At 51.0% G+C, this 17,549-nt stretch overlaps 1 protein-coding gene across 7 annotated transcripts in view; it reads left to right on the top strand.

Annotated features, from left to right (window-relative positions):
- Positions 1-17,549, top strand: part of LOC149354866 (rap guanine nucleotide exchange factor 6-like) — a 602,352-nt gene that overhangs the window by 455,167 nt on the left and 129,636 nt on the right. Inside the window, exon 1 of one of the 7 annotated variants that reach the window (XM_089583529.1) lies at positions 15,782-16,071. The exons of the other annotated variants lie outside the window; for them this stretch is intronic. Coding sequence (XP_089439655.1) covers positions 16,066-16,071 — 6 coding nt within the window. The 5' untranslated portion in view covers positions 15,782-16,065. Of the gene's footprint in view, positions 1-15,781; positions 16,072-17,549 lie in introns of those variants that run through there. 7 annotated transcript variants of the gene reach the window in all.

Raw genomic sequence — 17,549 nt, 5'->3', positions numbered from 1 at the left:
CCCCCTATCCTTTCTGTCTCCTCACCTCTTTCATTCCACTTCTACACACTGCCTGCTATCCTTTATTTCCGCTGCCCCAGCTCAGGTGCTTCCAGCAGCGATAGCAGATGCAGGGGTAGAAAAAATTCTTCTACCTTCCATATTCAATGCAAAATATTAAAAAAACCATTACTACTACTACTCTTCCTATGTGAAAAGCCTTGGCTCGGATTGAACATGTCCGCATTATAAAAAAATATTTGCATCATTTTTCGCTTTTCCTAATTAGTAATTGGTAACTGAAACAGTTTGCGCGTCATTTTATTTACACAGTAAAAAAAGTGCAGCATATATATCAACTTATTTGTTCTGAAAGCTTCTCTTTCCCGCCGTCATGGCGCTGCCTTCAAGCAACGCAAAGCGACCATCCGCGACCCTATTCTATAGACAGAAAACGTGAACCCGTTCCCCTAACGCTAAGCGCATGCGGATAGGGTCACCCTATTCGCCACGACGCTATTCTAAAACTCTCTATTGTCATTTCGTATTTGCCTTCCTTTTACGTCATATTTCCGTGCAGCAAAAGGCTTTCTGCGCTGGTGCTAGTAATTTTATGAAGGAAAGCAGTTGGACGCGAGCATTGTTTTTACCATTATTTCTAACAAGCGCTGGATCAGCGAACAGCAGCAAACTTTTCCCCTCCCCAACTCCTGTAGTGCGTTATTTTCCAAGGAACTACCTTTCCCATTCGTTTTTTTTTAATATGTTTTGACTTACGTGCCAAAACACCGTTCCCTGAGGATTATTTTAAAGGGGCTATAACTCAACCTGAGAGAAGGTACGATTCAAAAAGGGTGTCAAGCAGGGGCGCGCAGTCTCTCCGCTCGTTATTTGCTGCGTGTTTGCGAGAGGTATTTAGAGGGGGTGGTTTGGTAGAGCCTATAGGCGTAAGAGCTAATACAATACAATACTATGTAATGCAATAAAAGCTTTATTGTGCGTAAGGTTAACAGGATACAAACGGAAAGCCCCAAAGGGCTCGACTGACTGGCAGCCAGAACGCCTTGTAGTAACCTCCGATTTTTTGGTAGCGTTAGCGTTCCTTAAATTCAGGGATAGATTGAAGGAATGCAGCGTATGGCCGAGCACCTAAATAGGCGAGGTACAGCTGTAAATATGCTTAAAAGCTTAATACGACGAAAACGAAATCATCTCGAACAGACCTTGCAGGGAAGAAGAGTTTATGATTGGTAGTGACTGCGTAACCGGGCCGCGAGAAACTGTTATGCTGGGAGGATAAAAGGAGGGCGAATTTAGAAGGTACTCTCAGGTTATGAACAGCAGCTTACCTTCGAGAGAAACGCGCACAACAGTTGCGTTCAGTCAGGACACTAACCGGCATCGCCGAAACTTACGAACTAACGAAAAAACATTTCACACGAGCTCAGCGTGTGAAATGAGATGCAGAAAGTGGAGAGTGCGGGTTAGGGAACGAACACGAGTTAAAACTGATGAACCAGCGGAAATAAGAAGTACACGGGATGGGCGGCACACGTAATGCGTGGAGGGCAGAAGCTTTCTTGATGATTGCTGTGCGTTGCGCTCTGCTATTCATAGACCTCTGCAAAGAAAACCGCCCCAACCGATGAAAAATTTCCTTTCATCACGCTCTAAGCGTTGCTATCTCAGGAACGTTCACGGAGTGCAGCCACCGAGTCTACTCGTTTACCACTCGCTGTACCACTGTTTTCTTCCTTAACGATGCCCCGTTTTCGTGAAATCTGCGTAGTAGCTATTCTGCGTTCGCGAAAGCTGAACACGGCGCTTGAACTTGCGCAGTGCGCAAAAGGTCATAAAATACAGGCGTTGCTCCATTAATCTACCTGTTATTCTCGCCCATGGTACCTCGCTTACGGGCGGCTACGCTTGCGACATGTTCAAGGGGAGATTCTCCGACTGTGGTAATAAGTTCTCGCTAAGAACATTGCGGTGTTAAAGGCAACATACATTCTGGGTATGCAGGCAGACGCAACTTTCCGCAGCACGGCGCTTGTCTTTTGCGGATCACGAGAGGTTGTAACTCGTTACAGGATAACTTTGAGCACTATGAGTGTTTCAACGGTAATGATGAAAGTATTGGTATAAAAATAACCTCGATGTCATCAAAGCTACTTCTGTTTTGGTGTTGACTGCGAGCGTGGTGCCTTTACGAAATGTGCTGCGCGTCCTCCGGCATTACAGCCCTCGAGAGACGAAATTTTCTCCCAACATGGTTTGCAAAATGCATTGGGCTAGTTGTTTCCTGTTTGGTCGTCAGGAACGCTTGACGCGGGCAGCAGGGAAGTGATGAGAGAGATGGACTGGACAAGCGCGTGTCCTGCCCCTCGGTCTCTGGTCGTCTCTGTCGCGTCTGGCACTTGGCACCGCTACTCGGACATGTTATTTTAAACCTTGCTATGCCTCTGTCGTCCTGTTCGTAATAACGAGTCTCTTCCGGTGCAACATCGGCATATTCATATGGGTGTACATAATCCCTTGGACGCTTCGGAGGCGACTGTGCCTGACTTGCAAATATCGTGACAGGGGCTTCCCCCTCCTTTATTTTCTTTAACCAGTTATTACAGGCTGCAGCCTGTTGTGTGTAGACAAAACGCTGTTTCCTAATTCCCCACAAGCGTTCATACACAGATCAGCACCGCGATAGGAGAGCTTCCTGGAAGGTGTAACTATAATGGTGCCCTTTCCAGGGGCGCGCACACCTAAGCGCGGCGGTATTCCGTCCATCGCTTGCAGGTTTCCCCAGATGGAACCGGTTTCTCCTCTCTCCGAGATGCCGTGTGCGCTGCTCGCATGTTGGCTGCGCTGCGCTCCTGTACGCGCGCCACTTCCTGGCGCACCGGGGCCGCTTTGCTTCGGTCACGTGGGGCGATCGCCTGCTGTGCACTCTAGAAAAAGTGGTCGTGAAAATGGGGAGAAAAAATAAAGTTGATTGGGGCGAAAGTTACACGACGCTATGGCACACAACATCGTTCAGACGGGATGCGTAGGCGTTAGGTGAACTATGACCATAACATGGACGAGCCGTAACAAGACGAGCTCTCGATACATTTTTTTTTTTTTCCCTCGTCGCCTTTCACGGTGCTAGGTTTTTTGTCGAGGCGCGTGCACCTTCCGCAACCCTTCCGACACGGAGCCTTTGCTGAAGCGGTTGCGCGGCGGGCGTTTTGCTGCTTTCGCTGCCCGCTGACGGGAGATGTAGCGAATAATTGATTTAGCGCTGTCTGGAACCGTTGATGCTTTTCGAAAGGGGGGAGGGGGGAGGTTACGAGGAACAAATTTTGTTCGCCTTCGGCATGGGGGGGGGCACCTTTTCGGCCGTCCGCTCGTCTTCGTGGAAACTCGCGGGCGCCACTGGCGAGGAAAAGGAAACGCGATACTGCAGCTGCTCTCGGGCGGGCGGTTTATTCATTATTAGCGCGCTGTGCCTCGGCGCGCTTTCTTTTCCCTGCGCATCCCGGACGGGCCCCGGAGGTCGAAACCCTGACCTTTGGACGTTGCGCGCCATTCGACGAACTATGTTGCGCCCGCGAGACTGGGAAGAAAGCAAGGAAGGATGCGGTCGTGTACACGGGAAGCCCGTTTCCACTCTCCCGCCCTCCCCTTATTTTTCGCATCGTGCATTGCGCATACGCATCGCGGGTCAATACGTGGACGGATGCGCCGTGCGCTGTGGCATATGCGCTACGCGCCACCGGCGTGGGCCACGCAATGCGCCCAAGGGCGGGCTCACCTGTGGGCGCCCGGTCTAGGCGCAGTTTGTTGTGCGAGACTCTCTTTTTGGCCGAGACGGGGAGAGCCGCGATCAATGGGGAGGGGAGCGTTGCTGGTGCCTGTTGTGCCTCGGTGGCACGGAGCCCTGGGCAGTGCGGGAAAGAAAACGCCTGGAGGGCTCGTTATGGAGATGCGCAGATTTATTTGACGCGCAATGGCTGCGTTAAGGCGCCACGTGTATATATGAACGCCGCCGTTTTTCTACGTGGCCACAGGTGGTGCGCTCGGCTCTCCGAGCTGGCCCTTCCGAGAACGGCCAGTATTCGGCAGCGTGGCAAAGGTGCGGTTGACTAGAGAACAAGGTGGTTGAATTTGTCGACGGGTGTGTGAATAACTGCACTAATTGGTTTTGTAAATATACATGGTGCCAACGCAAATGAGGGCATGCTCCAACCACATCTGGCTTGTGCGGTAGCGCACAGCAGCAGCGACATAACTTCAAGAACCCCGGCGGTATAAAGACAGTCATTATGTTCAGTTGCAGTTGTGCAGACTGTTAAAAAAAAAAAAAAAAACACGCACACACTTCAGCATTTCACTCAAAGCTATTATAAGTGCCGTATGGTCGTTCTAAGCTAACCTCTAGAGCTCACTGAACTGGGCTGTTCCTTGAGTGGTTCCTCGAGTTCCTGTTGCTTCACAAACGAACGCTGCAGCAAGCGACTGCGAGGAGGCATACACATGGTGAGCATTGTGTTCTTGGCATGTAACGCGTACTTTAAATGACCCCGTTAGGACAACGGTAATTAAGGCAGTTCCGTCTCTAGCGCTGCGCCATAAACATCAGAAATTGCAAGTTTAGCATGCACAGTCGGGGACAAAAGTCTCCGGACCACGTGTTCCTCTAACGAAGCCACTAGCTCTGCTATTGGTTGGCAGCTGGAGACCACACTTGAGGAGGTAAACGTTAAATTTTTGTTCTTTCATCTCCACAAGTGCGGTCTCCAGCCGCTGTCTGATAGTAGCTTCGTTTGAGGAACACGTGGTCCGGAGACTTTTGTCCCCGACTGTACAGCCTTCGTGAAACGTATAGAGACCGAGTGGTTTTGCTTTTGGAACATTCTGTATGGCTCGTTATGCATCGCCGGTGTTCCAAATCTCTTGAGGGTCAGAGGAAATCTCGTACTCACCTCTCCTCTCCAATGCTTATGCCTTCCAGGGATGCTGCACAAGAGCCCCACTACACGGCTTAGAAACAAACCGTTTGATTTGTGTATTTTTTTTTCTTACAAAGGTTGTGCATGCTGTCGCATTCTGAACAGTTGAACAACACACGGCCGAAGTGTCGTGCGCGTACAACAGTTTTCACGGCCGGCAGAGTGTGACGGTGGAAGACCGTTTTTGTTCCTAGGGTTCTCCCGTTGACTGCCGCCAAGAACGACGACCGCTACGCGGGGCGTCTGTAGAACCCCTACAGCACGTGTCACAAGCACAGCGAAAAGGTGAAAGGCAGGACGCTGGTAGTGCAAGCGTCACGCTCGCTACTCTAGCCGCGCGCTTTCAGAGGAATGCGTAATATAGCGATGAATCGCTCGTTAAATAAACTTGTTCAACTCTGAGCCTTAAATTCCTGACCTCTATTTAATGCCGGTAGCGTTATTAATTTTTATTTTCAGCCGCAGTACGAACATACATTCGGCCAGCTCATAGCCGCTCCAAGTAACAATACAGCAAAGATGATGGTATAGCCACGTTATAAGTATCGTGAGCCCAGGCATTAGAACAAGTGAGGAAAGGACATGGGGAACAAGCCGATTTCGCGTCCTTTCCAAAAGTGCCGGGCGTAGTTGCAACAAAGGGGAGCATGTAAAGCTTCCATGCATACTAGCCTCTGTAGATCTCCTTGACATGTGTGAAACTTGCGCCACGGTTATGGCAGTATCACACGCACTTTGAACACACTGATTGGCTATTAGGATTGAAAACTAGAAGAGTTCGTGACGATCACTGGGAAAGCTGCATCAAAGGCACGACCAAGGGCGTCCGCAGAACTTTTACCAGGAGGGGGGGGACCTGATGGCCGGGTATGGGGGAGGCGGTAGGTTAGCACCAAAAAGGAACTATTTGTGGTCTAAACTGCGCACATGAAACAAAAATTAGAAGCAGCAAATTAGTGGTACGCTTGGAGAACAAATATTGGAATTTATTAATGAACAAAGAACTGAACTCAATAAGCAAAATCGGATAATTTAATATCACTTAGGCGTGCTAATCAAGCTTTCTAGTTGTTTTCTACTAGTGCATAAATAATATATGTAATTCCAGGGGGGTGCACCCTATGTTTACTGTTGTACGCCTATGTTGTTGGACGCCTATGTTTACTGTTGTGATTGGTTAGCGGAGTAATACATATTAGGTCGCCGCGGACCGTGGCCCAGTGATAACAACAGCTGGTTTGGTTTAGTGGGGTTTAACGTCCCAAAGCGACTCAGGCTATGAGGGACACCGTAGTGTGAAGGGCTCCGGAAATTTCGACCACCTGGGGTTCTTAACGTGCCCTGACATCCCACAGTACACGGGCCTCTAGCATTTCGCCTCCATAGAAATTCGACCGCCTCGGCCGGGATCGAACGCGCGTCTTTCGTGTTAGCAGCCGAGCACCATAACTGTAGTCAGCCTGCTCTAAACCTTCTAGCAGAGGCAGCCTTTGCACAACTGCATTCTTATTTATGCTCTATAGTAATGATGTACTGCGGTAAATAATAATAATAATAATAATAATAATTATAATAATAATAATAATAAATGGTAATATACGTGGTCATTGATATACATAGCGATCCAGCAATAATAATCTTTTTTTGCGAGTTTATGTATTATATTTTCAGGTACAGGCCTATGAAAGCCAAAAATCGCTTGAGGGACTAGGCCCAGCAAAATTGGCCGAAACGGCATCAAGAAAACGAGGAGAGACAGACATCGTTCAACAATTGGCTTTTGAGAAATCGCAGTTGGAGAAAAAAGAAATCTGAAAACGTGTTACACATAATTTGATCACAGACATTGGATGACAAGAGGCCACATTTGCAGGCGAAATAATATATAAATTGTCGTGTCCGGTCGCTGTGTTGAATGCAGCGAAAGACGCACACGGTACTTTAAGACTTCGTTTATTTAAAGCCGATGAGGGTGCGACCAGCGTCGACCGAGGCAGGAGCCGAACTGGCCGCCCGAAGAAAGGAGGGAGCGAGAAGCGTCCACGGGAGGGAGTGGCTTCCCAAAACAGGAGGAGGATGCGGGGGCGCACGGGGGCGCACCATGGGGGGGCATCTGGCGACAGCGTGCGACGAAGGGCAAGTGGTCGTTAGGAGGAGGATGCGAGTGGTCGTTAGGAGGAGGGTGCGGGGGCGCACACACACAAAGCAATAAGGGGACACAACACTTCCTTCCCCCTTAGAAAGTTGCCTGGTATCGTGCAGGGGGTCGGCGCTCACGCGTGGAGGCGCGCTGGCTTTGTGCGCTCGGGGGAGAAACACTTGTAGGCTGGCTGTTGTTCGCTGTGTCTCCTAGGTCTGTCCTGGGCGAAGTCTCTTCTTCCGGGAAGAGGTGCCAGGCTATGTGGGAAGATGGTGCACGTGTTCTCTCCGCTGGCGGACAGCTCTCAGACGGCGTCGTAAATCTACGCAGCTGGTTGAGATGTCGGCGTGCTACTGTGCCATGTATGTTGACGAGCCAAGAGCGCAGGCCTATGCGTCTGACAATTGTAGCTTCCTCCCAGCGTGGCTTTTTCAGAAACTGTCGGGCGAGGACGCGCTGCCCCTCATTAAGCGTGCCGCAGCGCGGAATTGCTTTTTCTTCCCGGAACGTCTCTGCCTTTGGCTCGGGGAGGATGGCTGTGAGCTGGGTTCGCATTTCACGCTCGAACATCATTTTCGAGGGGGTCTCGCCTGTTGTGCTCTGAACCGTCGTGTGCTGCTTGAAGAGAAAGCGCGCAAGGCGGCGCTGCAGCGAGCCTGTCTGATCTCTTTCAAGGGCGCGTTTTAGCTCGGCTACGTAGCGCTCGGCTTGTCCGTTTGTCGCTGGGTGGTAGGGGGCCGATGTAACTGATGAGATCCCGTTGTCGCGATAAAACTTGAGGATCTCCGCAGACACAAACGGTGTTCCGTTGTCCGACACTACCTTGCGCGGCAGGCCGAACGTTGCAAATAGTGATCGGAGGTTGTCAATGACTGCTGCCGAAGTCGTCTGTCCCATTTGCCTTATCTCAAGCCACTTTGTGTAGGCATCTACGACCACAAGGAAAGTGCAGCCCTCAATTGGTCCTGCAAAATCAATGTGCAATGTGTGCCATGGTGTGTCTGGCTTTTCCCATTCTGGGACAGGAGCTTTCGGCGGGGCGCTCCGGCTGCTCTGGCAAGGCTTGCATTCTCGCACCACTGTTTCGATGTCGTTGTCAATGCCAGGCCACCACATGTAGCTTCTGGCACACTTTTTCATTGCAACGATGCCCCGATGTCCGGCGTGGATGAGAGACATAGCTTGTGCGCGTAGTTCTCTCGGCATCACAACTCGGGACCCAAATATGATGCAGCCGCGATGGGTGCTCAACTCTGTAGCTCGCCTGCGGTAAGCGTCGAAGTTGTCCCCTTTGAGTTTATGCACGTTGCCTTGTTGAACAGCTGTGTAAACTAGCCGGAGAGCTGCGCACTTCTGCGTAGATGCTGCAACTGTGCCTGCTGTAAGCGGAGGTTCTGGCAGTGCTTCGAACATCAGAACGTCTCCTGGTGGAAATGGTTCGTCAACAGTTGCGTCTAGTGGCAGACGGCTTAGCGCATCGGCGTTTTGATGTTTACTCCCATTGCGGTAGACCAGAGCGTAGTCGTACGCTGAGAGTTTGATGCACCAACGTGTCATTCGCGGAGACAAAGTTGGTGGCATAGGCCTTTGTGGTCCCAGAATGCCCAATAGCGGTCGGTGATCGGTTATAAAGGTCACCTTCCGGCCGGCAATGTACTGGTGAAAATGTGTCGCCGCGTAGACGATGGCTAGCCCTTCTTTGTCAAGTTGCGCGTAGTTGCGTTCTGCTTGCGACAACGTACGTGAGGCGAAGGCGATGGGAGCTTCCCTTCCTTGCTCGTCAGTTTGCGATAGAACCGCGCCGACTCCGTACGGTGGTGCGTCGCAAGCCAAAAGCAGAGGCTTCCTTTCGTCGTAGTGGCGGAGGACTGTACATCTTCGAATCAGGTCTTTCAGGGCATCGAATGACTGCTGATGGCGTGGCGACCATGTCCATGTCACATCTTTCCGAAGGAGTTGGTATAAGTCGTTGGCCACGGTAGCTCTTTGTTCCAAGAACCGGTCGTAGAACGTCAAGAGTCCGAGAAAAGCCTGTAGCTCCTGCTTGTTTGTTGGAGCTCGTGCTTCTGTGATCGCTCGCACTTTGTCCTCGGTAGGGTGAATGCCTTCCGCATTAATTCGGTGTCCCAGAAATTGCACCTCTGGCACCGCAAAACAGCACTTCGATTTGCTTATGCACAAATTAGCGTTTGTTAGCCTTTCGAGAACGAGCTCTAGGCGCACTGCATGCTCTTCAGTGGAAGTGCCACTGATGATGACATCGTCAAGGTAGACACAAACTCCTGGGATGCCCTGAAGCACTGTCTCCATGAATTTTTGAAATATGGCCGGGGCTGCAGCTACGCCAAAAGGCAGTCGCTTGACTTTGTACAAGCCTTTCAGTGTGTTAATTGCCAATAATTCAGCAGTTGACTCGCTCACCTTCAGCTGCTGATACGCCTGGGTGAGGTCCAATGTGCTGAAGACTCTTGCGCCACGCAGTACACTGAATACTTCTTCAGGTGTCGGTAGCGGGTAAGAGGACGCTTTAGTCGCAAGATTGACGGTGCTCCGGTAGTCTCCGCAGAGGCGTATGGTTCCGTTCTTCTTGCGAACTACGACAAGTGGTGTGGCCCATTCTGAATGCTGCGTCGGCTCGATGACACCTTGCTGCTCCAGTTTGTCCAACTCTTTTTCAACTGAATCTCGGAGAGCAAACGGCACCGGCCTGGCCTTCAGAAATTTGGGTTGCGCGTTGTCCAACAACTCCAGTGTGACCGGGGGCCCTTCGTTTCCTGGAATCTCTTCCGAGAATACTCTTTCGTATTTCTCTTGCAGTTGCTCAACCATGTTCTGGCTCGGCGTCTGGTGTATGCCGCATATCATCACGCCTAGTGGAGAAAACCAGTTTCTCCCTAGAAGGCTTGATCCTGTGCCCTTCACAACAAGCAGAGGTAGCGTATGGGTCTGGCCGTTGTAGTTAACCTGCACGTTGGCAGAGCCCAATAGTGGCAGATTCTGTCCTGACCACGTTCGCAGGTGCGTGTCGTCTTGTTGCAGGGCGGGTGCGTCAGATGGCCATGAAGTTCGGAACGTGTCCTCACTGATCAGAGTACAGGCTGCGCCGGAGTCCACCTCGAACTTAATCAGCTGGTGATGTACGCTTACTTCTGTAAAAATCTTCGGTCGCGTGCCGAGATTCATGGTGTTCAGGTCGTACAACACAGATGGTGTTGCTGATGTTGTTCCATGGAGATCAGATAGCGGCGTATTCTCTGAGGCGTTGACGCTGTGATTAGGCTGGGAAGGTGACTTTATCTTGGCAAGTCTCCGTTTCGTAATGCATGCTCTTTCGATATGCCCTCGCTTGTGGCAAAAATTACACGTGGCTGACTGGAATCGACATCCCTGGGGGTTGTGTTGGTCGTCACACCGCCAGCAGCGTTGTGCCTTTTTGACCGATTTTACAACAACAGAAGGCTTGCGCACCTGGTTGCTTGTCTGGTGTACCGGCTCGGTGTTCCGGCGAATCCCTCTCTGCTGGTGACCGGCGCTCTCCGCTCGAACGGCGATGTCGTAAGCTTTGCTGAATGTGAGGTCCTTCTCAGCGAACAGGCGCTGCTGCAGTGACTCGTCACTCAGTCCGCATACAAATCTGTCGCGTGACATCACGTCCAAGGGAAGCATGGTGGTGTTAGCAGAAGAAGCTGCGTCTCCCTCCTGCCCGGTAGCTGTTGTCGACAGCGTTCCAAAATTGCAGTCGGCAGCGAGCTTCTTGAGCGCGGCTACGTAGGCGCTCAGTTTCTCCTCCCAGTTGATCTCGTCGTTGGAAGCGAGCCCGGCTGTAGACCTCGGATGGCCTTGGGTCGTAGTGCTTTTGCAGCGCTTTTACGATGTCGTCGTAAGACACTGCCGCTGGTGTGCTTGGCTGAATAAGGGCGCAGACAGTATCGTAGGTCTGCTCCCCGCACAGCGTCAGCAGGTTGGCCCTCTTCAAGGCTGGGTCTGTGATGTTGTTAGCTTCAAAGTAGAACTGAAGGCGTCCAACCCACGATGACCACGATGAGCCGTTGAATTCTGGTATCTGATTGGGAAACCCTCGCGTAGCCATGGCTTGTCAATAGCGTTGCGTAGCGCGGGTCGAATCCACTTTCTCGTCGCCACTGTCGTGTCCGGTCGCTGTGTTGAATGCAGCGAAAGACGCACACGGTACTTTAAGACTCCGTTTATTTAAAGCCGATGAGGGTGCGACCAGCGTCGACCGAGGCAGGAGCCGAACTGGCCGCCCGAAGAAAGGAGGGAGCGGAGAAGCGTCCACGGGAGGGAGTGGCTTCCCAAAACAGGAGGAGGATGCGGGGGCGCACGGGGGCGCACCATGGGGGGGCATCTGGCGACAGCGTGCGACGAAGGGCAAGTGGTCGTTAGGAGGAGGATGCGAGTGGTCGTTAGGAGGAGGGTGCGGGGGCGCACACACACAAAAGCAATAAGGGGACACAACATAAATGAAGCAAAGCCAAAAACAGGAATGCACGAGAATAACACAGTATTGATTGAATACACAGCGAGTATCTAGTAACTATATTAATAATACTTTATTTTCTTATGTCAAATGGTGAGGAAATTACGAACCCACTGGACTTGCTCTCTCTGCTCCTGGGCCTTTCAAGAGCAACCTGCCTACAAAAAGTGATTGCCATTTATATATGTAATCATTAATTGTTTTGTTTGTTTATTTCACATACCACACCCAGTCAAAAAAACCATTGGAACCAATTGAATTTCCAATGGGTTCCAATTGGACGAGTTCAGTTTCTAATTGGGTCCAATTGGATGGTCCAAATGGACTGTCCAACTGGACCATTTGGGTTTCCAATTGGTGAGCCCAATTGGTCTTACCCATTGCATCAAATTGGTCCGCCGAACTGCACCAAATTTATCGAATGAATGTTTGCATGTTTGACGAAAAAGGTAGAACTAATATGGTACTTACAATAAGAGCTATCAGCAGCTTAGCCTAATAAATTGTACTCATCACCTACACCATCACTGGAGCTGAAATTAAATTAAATATCTGCGCTCAGTGGGCAAGCGCCACCGGCCCCAGCATGAGAGCCTCATGAACTGGGTATATAAGTTGGAGCAGAAGTGTGTTCTCTGGATGTACATATTGAGCTAATGTATGCTACTATAGTGCCTGAATGTGCAGTGTTGCTTGTGTGTGATGCATGTGTGTCTGCTGGCTTTGATTTCCATAAAAGCATGTTAATTTCAATTCCGTAGAAAAATGTTGATTGGCATAGGCAGAGTGTCTCCCCGCAGTCCTCATAAATCAGTTTTCCTTTTGCACATTACAATGTGTTAAGTTGTAGAAATATTCATCCAAGATCCTAGAGCATATTATTCAAACATTTAGCTACCTTTCTCAATGAACGTAACATATTTTGTGAATATTTTCTGGGTCAAATAACTGCCTGGCCTAATGGGTCCAAATGGCTAGTCCAGTTGGATCCAATTGGTCGGGGGCTAAAAACACAACTGGAACCAGTTGGTTCCAATTGGGAAGTCCAATTGGAAGCAATGGGAATGTCCATATAGTTCCAACTGGAATGTCCAATTGGTTCTAATGGGTTTTTTTGACTGGGCAGCCTGACCTCAGACTATAGGATTAGGGGACAAAAGAAACACAGCGTACGCTTGCAGCAGTCAAAATTAGACAGTGAGAGGACGGACCAAAGAACGTTCTGGCTCACTCCTAATGTGATCTGTGCAATCCCAGTAAAAAAAACCGCTGAGATGGGCTTCGAGCCTTTCAGTACACGCCATACCGAGACCCACAGGGCGACGACAGCAGCGATATATATAATTCTAGTACACTATAGCAGCGACTCGTCGGCGCAGCTAGGAAACTCGCAAAGGCGGGCGCCGAGATTTGACGAAAACACATGCTTTTGTGAGCAGACGGATTTCCTTCTTTACCGGAAGTACTACATTAATTTCAAGAAATGCGCTGGATTCTTACCTCTGTATACGTATGTTTTTAAGAAATAATAAGCAATCAATAAAATAATATTTCAAGGAGCATCAGTGCTCAGTTTCAAATGAAATGTTGCAAAAATTGCGCGTGACGTCAATTGGCAGAGCCAATGAGAAGGGTCGCCCAGTCCATGGCCAAGGCTGCCCAGTTTACGTCAAGTGGTAGGGGCGGGTAAAAACGCGCGGTGAGGTGTCGCCCTAATCGGCTGTGAGCGGCAAGTTTGAAAAATTGTTTGTAAATTATTGGTTCCACGCGCAGCTTTCTGAATCAGACTAGAATACTCGCAGAGACCACCTCTACAGAGTTGTTGCAATAAAATATGATTGAAGAAACCATTTCAGGGTCCCTTTAACACATTGTAATGTGCAAAAGGAAAACTGATTTATGAGGACTGCGGGGAGACACTCTGCCTGGTGCCAATCAACATTTTTCTACGGAATTGAAATTAACATGCTTTTATGAAAATCAAATCCAACAGATACACATGCATCACACACAAGCAACACTGCACATTCAGGCACTAGTAGCATACATTAGCTCAATATGTACATCCAGAGAACACTTCTGCTCCGCCCCGCTGCGGTGGCTCAGTGGTTACGGCGCTCGGCTGCTGACCTGAAAGACGCGGGTTCGATCCCGGCCGCGGCGGCTGAATTTCTTGAAGGCGAAATTCTAGAGGCCCGTTATTAGGATCGGGTGAGCGTGGTCGGGCCGGAGAAGGGACGAGGAAGGTGGGAGACGGGGTTACGAGAAGAAAACAAGGAAGGAGAGAACTTTATGCAAGAATATTTACATTATTTACATAAGGGAACAACTGAGAGGGACTCTCAGTGAAAGGGAACTTCTTGAGGAGTCAACAGGAGTGCTCTGGAGTCTCAAAACAACTCCCGTTAAATAACGCACGGATTCCCCAGATCCCTGTCTGGGGAATATAGTTCGAAAGATGACGTCCAATAGCATGAGCAGACGTGGACTCCGGAGGTACCACCCACGGCTGGGCGGTGCTGGCTGTCCCGCTCTCTCGGAGCTCGGTTGATGGGAGAGGGTAGAGGCTCAGTAATTAAACACTGCTGTCTTTCACTCAGCACACCACCACTCTGTTCGTTGACCCGAGGGTCGACTCGGCCACGGAACGCCGCCAACGTCGCCGCATCTTCGGCCTTCGGCGGTCTTTGACTTTCGCCGCTGCCACCGTGGTCCCACGGTCCTGGAAGGTCGCTGCCTTAATCCACTTAGGCAGAGGGGGGGGGCATCCCACACCCAACACCGTGTGCTGTGCGATATCAGTGCACGTTAAAGAACCCCAGGTGGTCAAAATTTCCGGAGCCCTTCACTACGGCGTCTCTCATAGCCTCAGTCGCCTTGGGAGGTTAAACCCCAATAAACCAAACCAAACACTTCTGCTCTAACTTATATACCCCACTTATGAGGCTCTCATGCTGGGGCCGGTGGCGCTTGCCCACTGAGCGCAGCTGTTTAATTTTATTTCAGCTCCAGTGGTGGTGTAGGTGATGAGTACAATTTAATAGGCTAAGCTGCTGATAGCTCTTATTGTAAGTACCATATTAGTTCTACCTTTTTCGTCAAACATGCACAGTTTCATTGGATAAATTGTGTGCAGTTCGGCGGACCAATTGGATGCAATGGGTAAGATCAATTGGGCTCACCAATTGGAAACCCAAATGGTCCAATTGGATAGTCCATTTGGGCCATCCAATTAGAACACCATTCCAATTGGAACCAATTGTAAACCCAAATGGTCCAATCGGATAGTCCATTTGGACCATCCAATTGGAAACTGAACTCGTCTAATTGGAACCCATTGGAAATCCAATTGGTTCCAATGTTTTTTTTTTACTGGGATTACTACTACGTCCATATCGTCCAAAAGTTGCGAGAGGTGAATGTTAACATTTTTGCGTCCACTGCAAGCGACTCTGTCTGTAGTGAGTATTCAAAAGCACCGAGTTGAATTATTAGACTCCTGGCTCCGCAGATAAAAGGTATAGGACATCTCTTGTGCACTGGACCAGCACGGAATTGTGGTGCTTGGAAGAAGCAGTCGTAGTACGATATCTTGTTGTTGACAGTACACTGTATCGATTAAACAAGATAGTTGGGCTAGTTATGCTGGGACACTGGCTGCGACATGTTAATTTTCGCGAGTAAAAAGCGGACAGAGAAGCAGACGGGACACACGCTAGTGAGTCTGCTAGCGTGTGTCCCATCTGCTTCTCTTTCTCTGTCCACTCTTTTATTCGCGCTAGTTAACATGTCGCAGCCAGTAACCGTATCAATGCCACAGAAAGCAAAGGAGAGACAGAGAAAGGTCGCAGTCCGCATTCAGTGTACGCGCAGAAAGTTTCATAAGTAGGTGTAATTGTTAGCGTTTTGTTCCGAAGGAGATGATTCTTCGTAGTTTTCTCGTAGTGACTTGAGAGGATTTTGTTCAGTGGGTGTCCTACAGCCTCGGGCAGAACAGATTCCTAAGCAGAGGCCAGAACGTCCTGTACGGTGCCTCCATCTCTGAGCGCGTCCTGCTACTACGCGTAGACGGGGCCCCGACGGTGCGCCTCCTCTCTCTCAGCTGTCCCCACCGCGGGGTCCAATCGCGCTCTCGCCCTCTTTTCCATCCGCGGGGCGACTGGCGCGCCGCCGCACAGTCCCATTCGGAGTTATGGGCGCGTTCGCCCTCGGAGCGTGCTGCTGCTGCTGCTTCTCGGTGCTGCCGCCGTCGTGTTCGCGTGCTGCCGCCGCTGCCTGTGCTGCTCGACGAGCTTCGCGCACCGCGTGGTGCTGGCGACGCGTCAACAAAGTGCGATCGCGTGCCCTGCCGTGCTTCGCCGGTGTTGTCGTGGGCCGGCAATCATGACTGTCGCCTACGGACCGCGTCTTTGGATTACCTTGAGTCTTTGCGGACGACAGCGCGCCGTCGGGATAACTCTATGAAGGTAAGGGAAGAGGGGCGAGGGTGAGAGAGCGATGCCAGCCTGGTTCGTGGCGGGGGGGGAGACGCCGCCGCTGCTCGCGGCGGCGACTCGTTTCCTGCCCTCGTTGTTGTGAGCCGCGCTCCGCGACGGGACAGAGAAGCAAAAACCGCAAACAGAAAGCGGCAAAACTTCTCCTCCCGTCCCGGTGCCGTGGTGGCTGCTGGCAGCAGGTTCCCCCCTTTGGCCGTTGGTCGGCGGCCGGCCTTGCCTTCCTTCCAGGTCTGCTCGACAGTGCCAGCAGTTCCTTGCCTCGGGACCAGCTTTTTCAGCCTCTGCACGAGCAGTGCTGCACGTCAGAAGCGCTGTTTTCGCTACCGGCTGGTTGTTCTTTTTGCTCTGGCAGCGGACCCGTTTGCCGTTCGTTTGGGCGGCCTAGGTAACGAGCGCGATGCGGGCTCAGCAGTGGCTTCTTCCGAGAAGTGCGGAGTTGCCCACCCGCTCCTCCGCCAACCCTCCTGCTGCGGCGACGAGGATCGGCCTCTGCAGACCTCCCCGCCCAGCGAGTCAAGTGCACGGACGCAGGGAGCCCAGCCGCGCGCGGAGGGCCATTATTCGCCCGCTGGCAGATCCGGCTTTCCAGCAGTGACTAAACGGAGTATACGGCCCGTAACGGCATGCTTGGGCTGTCGTCACAGTGAACGCCGTCTTTTATACTTCGGGCGGACGCGAGAGACACCGTGGGCCAGACGCCGACAAAGAAACTTGGCGGGGCCGGTTCCAGCAGGGTTAGGTTTGCCGCTTGTCTACACCGGGCGAGACTTGCCTGCCAGCGACATCGCATCCGCTTGCATGTCGGGCCCTGCCAAGCCGTTGCAGCACCTTCCTGCATCTAGTATACATGAGGTTGGGTTTATGTAACTGCTCGTGTGGGCCGAAATTTGTGCGCACATTACAGATTCGAGTGTTTCGACAGTCGGTTTGAGCAGGTGTCGTTTCCTGGCAGACTGGGTGTTGCAAGTGAAAGGAGCCTTGTCTGTTGTCATGATAACCTCTGTACGCATTATCCGTTGAATCAGTGCTAGCAGTGACGAGCTGCGTCTCGTCGGAAGGTTGAGGCTGTCTTGGACAACGCGAAGAATGTGCCTCAATTCCTTCTTTCGGGAGATACGCTTCATGGAATCCAGCCTGGACAGTTCTCAGCGAACAGGTACTCGGCATTTCGCGTGCACTGTCGACGTTGCCGGGAAAATCTCATGCTGCTTCCTCTCAGGGCCTTGTTTTTGGCGTTCTGCCAGCATGATTTTATCGACGCCTCCGCAAATTTGAAAGTCGGGGCTTGTTTTTCCTCTACAAGATTCAGCTAGGGGTTTTGACGCACTGACACGGCAACATAACAGAATACCGTGGTAGCATTTAATTGTCACTGTTCTGACCCAGTTAACTGGTGATTTTGACTGAGGAACGGACCAGGCTTGAAACGCTAGTTGGGTGGAACAGTA

The sequence above is a fragment of the Amblyomma mixtum genome, chromosome 3 (genome assembly GCF_055824585.1).
Source record: "Amblyomma mixtum isolate Tamu chromosome 3, ASM5582458v1, whole genome shotgun sequence".
NCBI lineage: Eukaryota > Metazoa > Arthropoda > Arachnida > Ixodida > Ixodidae > Amblyomma > Amblyomma mixtum.
The sequence above is the reverse complement of the archived record's forward strand: the minus strand, read 5'-3'. Positions and strand labels throughout refer to the sequence as shown.